The sequence below is a fragment of the Taudactylus pleione genome, unplaced genomic scaffold (genome assembly GCF_031769625.1).
Source record: "Taudactylus pleione unplaced genomic scaffold, aTauple2 ptg003137l, whole genome shotgun sequence".
In the NCBI taxonomy this organism is placed as follows: Eukaryota; Metazoa; Chordata; class Amphibia; order Anura; family Myobatrachidae; genus Taudactylus; species Taudactylus pleione.
In genome coordinates, this window is record NW_028287496.1 from 6935417 (window position 1) to 6942764 (window position 7348).

The 7348-nt window shown below is 52.0% G+C and overlaps 1 protein-coding gene across 1 annotated transcript; it reads right to left on the reverse strand.

Moving 5' to 3' along the window:
• Positions 1–266: 266 nt before the first annotated feature.
• Positions 267–2795, reverse strand: AP2S1 (adaptor related protein complex 2 subunit sigma 1; the record flags this gene model as incomplete). The annotated part of the gene is made up of 3 exons (XM_088466435.1): positions 267–603; positions 680–739; positions 2650–2795. Coding segments are annotated over 3 exons (308 nt in total), but the record flags the coding sequence as incomplete, so codon positions are not given.
• Positions 2796–7348: the final 4553 nt, after the last annotated feature.

Below are 7348 nucleotides of genomic sequence, written 5' to 3' on the forward strand. Positions count from 1 at the left end.
CATCTCCATACATGTGCCTCCCATGTGCTGCTCTGTACCTCCTACTCACAGCTCCATACATGTGCCTCCCATGTGCTGCTCTGTACCTCCTCCTCACATCTCCATACATGTGCCTCCCATGTACTGCTTCGTACCTCCTCCTCACATCTCCATACATGTGCCTCCCATGTACTGCTCCGTACCTCCTCCTCACATTTCCATACATGTGCCTCCCATGTACTGCACCGTGCTTCCACCGATTCTACTATCTCAGAAAGTCATCGTCATACACAGAACATTTTATTGTTTCACAATTACAGTGTTAAAAAAAAAAAAAAGTCTGCTGTGATACAGAGACGCGGGTGAGAGGCAGGAACTGGACATAGAAGAGAGTTCAGCACTAACGGGGGGGGTGACAGGGCAGGAGGGAGAGGGGGGCGGTGCACAGGGCAGGAGGGAGAGGGGGGGGTTCTGCCAGGTTCCTGCTTGGAATGTGGTCACTTGGAAGGTCAGGGGTCAGGGTCACTCCAGAGACTGCAGCATCAGCAGCTGTTTGAGAACCTTAGTTTGGCTCGTTTCCCGAATCTCTCCGGCCAGGAACATCTCATCCACCACTGTGTACACCTAGAAGGAAGGAAGCGTGTGAGAGACAGGTAGTGCGCTGGGCAGAAGAGCTGACACTACTAACGCATGGCCTCACCTTATAGAAGTTAAACACCAGATCTAATTCACAGACATTATGGAAATATTCATTTAGCACCTACAGAGAGAGTAAGAGGAGGATTAATATACACACACAGTACAGACTGCCCCCATTACTATACACACACACACAGTACTGACTGCACCCATTACTATACACACACTGTACTGACTGCACCCATTACTATACACACACAGTACTGACTGCACCCATTAATATACACGCACAGTACTGACTGCGCCCATTACTATACACACACAGTACTGACTGCGCCCATTACTATACACACACAGTACTGACTGCCCCCATTACTATATACGCACAGTACTGACTGCACCCATTACTATACACACACAGTACTGACTGCACCCATTACTATACACACACAGTACTGACTGCCCCCATTACTATACACACACAGCACTGACTGCCCCCATTACTATACACACACACAGTACTGACTGCGCCCATTACTATACACACACAGCACTGACTGCACCATTACTATACACGCACAGCACTGACTGCCCCCATTACTATACACGCACAGTACTGACTGCCCCCATTACTATACACGCACAGTACTGACTGCACCCATTACTATACACACACAGCACTGACTGCCCCCATTACTATACACACACAGTACTGACTGCACCCATTACTATACACACACAGCACTGACTGCACCCATTACTATACACACACACACAGTACTGACTGCACCATTACTATACACACACAGTACTGACTGCACCCATTACTATACACACAGTACTGACTGCACCCATTACTATACACACACACAGTACTGACTGCACCCATTACTATACACGCACAGCACTGACTGCACCCATTACTATACACACACACAGTACTGACTGCACCCATTACTATACACGCACAGTACTGACTGCACCCATTACTATACACGCACAGCACTGACTGCCCCCATTACTATACACGCACACAGTACTGACTGCACCCATTACTATACACACACACACACACAGTACTGACTGCACCATTACTATACACACACAGTACTGACTGCACCCATTACTATACACACAGTACTGACTGCACCCATTACTATACACACACACAGTACTGACTGCACCCATTACTATACACGCACAGCACTGACTGCACCCATTACTATACACACACACAGTACTGACTGCACCCATTACTATACACGCACAGTACTGACTGCACCCATTACTATACACGCACAGCACTGACTGCCCCCATTACTATACACGCACACAGTACTGACTGCACCCATTACTATACACACACAGTACTGACTGCACCCATTACTATACACACACACAGTACTGACTGCACCCATTACTATACACACACAGTACTGACTGCACCCATTACTATACACACACACAGTACTGACTGCCCCCATTACTATACACACACACAGTACTGACTGCCCCCATTACTATACACACACACAGTACTGACTGCACCCATTACTATACACGCACACAGTACTGACTGCACCCATTACTGTACACGCACAGCACTGACTGCCCCCATTACTATACACACACAGTACTGACTGCACCCATTACTATACACACAGTACTGACTGCACCCATTACTATACACACACACACAGTACTGACTGCACCCATTACTATACACACACAGTACTGACTGCACCCATTACTATACACACACAGCACTGACTGCCCCCATTACTATACACACACAGTACTGACTGCACCCATTACTATACACGCACAGCACTGACTGCCCCCATTACTATACACACACAGTACTGACTGCACCCATTACTATACACACACAGTACTGACTGCACCCATTACTATACACACACAGTACTGACTGCACCCATTACTATACACGCACACAGTACTGGCTGCACCCATATCAATCCCACATATGATTGGTTGCTAGGGGTATTATAAGGGGGGGGGGTTTCTCACCTCTACAAAATTGTGGATGGCTTCCAGGTACGCCAGGTTATTATCCGTCACGTCCACGCAGATACAGAAGTACAGCCCCGCGTATCGCCGGTAGATGATCTTAAAGTTCCTGAACTGCAAGAGGGAGGCCGGAAGGACAGAGTCATCTCATGGCACAGACACAACGTAATATAACAAGAGATATGGTAAGAACTTACCTTTGTTATCTCTGTTTCTACGAAGTCCATAGGGTCCACAGGGTTGACCTTGGGGTATAGCTGGATCTGGATCCATGGGCACCACGCAGTTAAAAGCTTTAGCTGCTCCCAGGATGCACTTGGGTCCGTCCTCCTCTATACCCCGCCCCCGGCCACAGCACCTCAGTTGGTAAGCAGCCAAGGCCGGAGGAGGAGACTAAACAGAGAGAAGGAAGACTGGAACACACAAGAAACCATACTCACAGAAATGGGAGACGGAAAACCGGTGACCAGCCACACAGCCCATTTGAAGCCAGGTGCGTCAGGGCGGGCGCCCTGTGGACCCTATGGACTTCGTAGAAACAGAGATAACAAAGGTAAGTTCTTACCATATCTCTTGTTTTCTACTTCAGGGTCCATAGGGGGTTCACAGGGTTGACCTTGGGGAAGTCCCAAAGCAGTACAACTAAGGGCGGGGACGCTCCTGTGCTGAAAGGAGTACCCGGCGCCCAAAGGATGCATCCTGAGAGACAAAGGTGTCAAACGCATAGAACCTCAAAAACGTTTGAATTGAAGACCAAGTGGCCGCCTTACACAGCTGAACAGCAGAAGCGCCACGTCTAGCAGCCCAAGAGGGACCTACAGAACGAGTGGAATGAGCCTTAACAGAGGCTGGCACAGGTAAGCCCTCCTGTGCATAAGCCTCACAAATAACGGAACGAAGCCAACGGGCTAACGTTTGTTTGTTGGCAGGCCAACCCCTCTTGTGAAAACCAAAGAGGATAAACAAGGAATCAGACTTCCTAACCGAAGCCGTCCGGTCTACATAAATTCTAAGCGCCCGGACCACATCTAAGGAAGTCTCACCAGCTGAAAGATCAGGGGACTGAAAAGCTGGCACAACAAGTTCCTGATTAATATGGAACTTCGAGACCACTTTGGGCAAAAACTCAGGACGAGTGCGGAGCACCGCTCTGTCCTGGTGAAAAATCAGGAAAGGAGGGCGACAGGAAAGCGCCCCCAATTCAGACACCCTCCTGGCCGAAGCAATTGCCAGGAGAAAAACTGTCTTAAATGTCAGCCACTTGAGCTCCACCGCCTCAAGAGGCTCAAACGGAGGACCCTGCAGGACCCGTAGCACCACCGCCAAGTCCCAAGGAGCCACAGGAGGCACAAAGGGAGGCTGGATCCTGAGAACACCTTGGAAAAAGGTGTGAACGTCTGGTAGTATTGCAATCCGCCGTTGAAACGACACGGACAAGGCGGACACATGAACCTTCAGAGATGCAAGGCGTAAGCCGAGATCCAATCCTGACTGAAGAAATTCCAAGATCCTAGAAACTCGGAACACCTGAGGATCATAATGTCTGGACTCACACCACTGAAAGTAAGTGTGCCACACTCTGTGATAAATCCGTGCTGAAGCAGGCTTGCGTGCCCTGAGCATGGTACCAATAACCGAACTGGAGAAGCCCCGAGACCTCAAGACGGCTGTCTCAAGAGCCACGCCGTCAAAGACAGCCGACCCAGATCCGGGTAAAGGCAGGGCCCCTGAGACAACAGGTCCCGACGCTGAGGAAGAAGGTACGGAGCGTCGATGGAGAGGCTCCTGAGATCGGAGTACCAAGGACGTCTGGGCCACGCCGGAGCTACCAGCACGAGCATGCCGCCGTCCTGCTTGAATTTCCGCAGAACCCGAGGAAGCAGGGATATCGGAGGAAACAGATACGCCAGGTGAAACGTCCATTTCACCGACAGCGCGTCCACCAGACTTGCACCTGCGTCTCTTGTCCTTGACCCATAAACGGGCAACTTGTGATTGTGACGGGAGGCCATCAAGTCCAGCTCCGGCAGTCCCCACCTGTCCACGAGTAGCTGAAACACCTCTGGGTGAAGCGACCATTCCCCGGGATGCACGTCGTGACGGCTGAGGAAGTCCGCCTCCCAATTGAGGACTCCGGGGATGAAGACCGCCGAGATCGCTGGAATGTGACCCTCCACCCAAGTCAGGATACGAGACACCTCCGACATCGCTGCCTGACTGCGAGTTCCGCCTTGGTGATTGATATACGCCACCGTGGTGGCGTTGTCGGACTGCACCTGTACCGCCCTTCCGTGAAGAGCGGGGCCGGACGACTGCAGGGCCCTGAATACTGCCTGCAGTTCCAGGATGTTGATGGGGAGAAGTGCTTCTTCCGCTGACCAACGACCCTGAAGCGACAAAGAGCCGGTCACTGCCCCCCAACCCCGGAGACTGGCATCCGTCGTGAGCAGGACCCAGTCCGGGATCCAAAATGGGCGCCCCTCGACCAGATGAGCTGTCTGAAGCCACCAAGCCAAAGATAGCCGAACGTCCGGAGACAACACCAGCACCTGAGAGCGGATCCGGTGAGGTAACCCGTTCCATTCTGATAGAATCAGCCCCTGCAGGGGCCGGGAATGGAACTGGGAAAATTCCACCATGTCGAATGTCGACACCATGGACCCCAGAACTCTCATAGCCGAATGGACCGACAGGTCTGGACCAAATAATAACTCCCCATTAAAGGGTAAGGCCTCCAGGCCCTTCACTGAATCCGCATCCACCCTCCAAAAACGCAGCCACAAAGACCAGACACTGATGCCGCCGATACCCTAGAAGTGAGCAGACTGGCATCCAAAGACGCTTCCCCAATATAGGAAACGGCATCCCTCATCTGGCCCACTAAAGCTCTCTCTATTTCCGGAGCATCGTCTGGAAAGGTAACTTCCAGAGCATTGGTCCAGCTCTCAATGGCTTCAGCCACCCAGGAAATGGTCATGGACGAACGGGCCACCGCCCGAGAGAGAATAGATCGACTTTAAACAGTCTCCACTTTCCTGTCTGTGGGATCCTTCAGGGATGAGATGGATGGCAAAGGCAAGGTAGCGCTTTTGATTAAGCGAGTGACATGAGAATCTACCGCAGGCGGGGTTTCCCACTTCCTGCAATGACTCGCAGGAAACGGATAGACACCAAACGTATCTGCGGTTGGAACCTCTTACTAGGCAACTGCCAGGCCTCCGCCATATGATCCGTCAGCTGGTCAGATAGGGTAAAAACCGTTGAAGCCACCTTTGCCTGTTTGACATTAGGATACTTTGATTTAGGAGCAGGTGCGTCATACACTATATGAAGAATGGCCCGCACCGCCCGAACCAATGCCGGTACATTAATGGAAGACTTAGTGTCCACCTCCCGGGCCGGGGAATCCGAGTCAGAGTCCTCAAGCAACTCCCCATCATCCGAGGATGCCTCAGTGTCTGATAATTGCGCAGCCTGGGATAACATAGCAGGGCGCTTGGACGCCTTTTGAGGCACGTCACTATGTAACATAGATTGGAAGGCCGAAGTTGAAGCCGCCAAACTTTGGACTGAACTGGAGAGTACATCCACCCCCGGTGGTGGAGCCGCCTGAGGGAAACCCGGAAAGGGAATAACAGACTGTTGCGTCACCGGGGGAGACTGCATATACATAGGCACCCCGCATATTGACTAACAGTCTGAGACCCAGGGGGAGACTGCAATAACTGCGGTATACCCGGGGAATGAGAGATGGCTGGTCGGGTCAACCCCCTATGGGGGACAGCGGGCGGGAACCGCCAGACGGTCCGCGATGGAAGCCAGCACCTGGGAACACACCGCCCAAGGAGGGTCCTGCGCCATTGGGGGGTTAGAGGGACCAGGTAACTGCTGGCACCGCACACACAGCGCCCATCCTGCGATAAATCCTCCTTATTTACTCCCGCAATGCAGCGTCTGCAGGAGAACAACGTAGGAGCCGCGGAACGCTCCACCTCCTCATCAGACATGATATATATATATTTATATCACAATAGGGAAGATCAGTGTTAGACTCCTGCGCACCCACAAGTATGCAGCACAACAGCCCACAGATATGGCACTGAGCAGCACACAACAGTATGTGACCAACCTCACCATTACGTGATTTATAGAAGTGAGGTCCAGAGAGACGCCCTTCCCCCACACACCTGCCGGCCGTAGGAGAAGGAAAGGGATAGGTATAGGCTGACAGTCAGTAGAAATTAGCACAGACAGGGAGCACTAGCAATAGTCACATACAATACAGAGAAGATATACTCACTGCACCTGTCACTACAATCACCCTATAGCGCTGTGTACACTGTCCTTTAGCAGGGGAGAGGTACACAGGGGACGCTGCCCAGAGTCAGTGTCTGGGAGGGTTATAGCGCTGTGTACACTGTCCTAGCAGGGGAGAGGTACACAGGGGACCCTGCCCAGGGTTAGTGTCTGGGAGGGCTATAGCGCTGTGTACACTGTCCTTTAGCAGGGGAGAGGTACACAGGGGACGCTGCCCAGAGTCAGTGTCTGGGAGGGCTATAGCGCTGTGTACACTGTCCTTTAGCAGGGGAGAGGTACACAGGGGACCCTGCCCAGGGTCAGTGTCTGGGAGGGCTATAGCGCTGTGTACACTGTCCTTTAGCAGGGGAGAGGTACACAGGGGACGCTGCCCAGAGTCAGT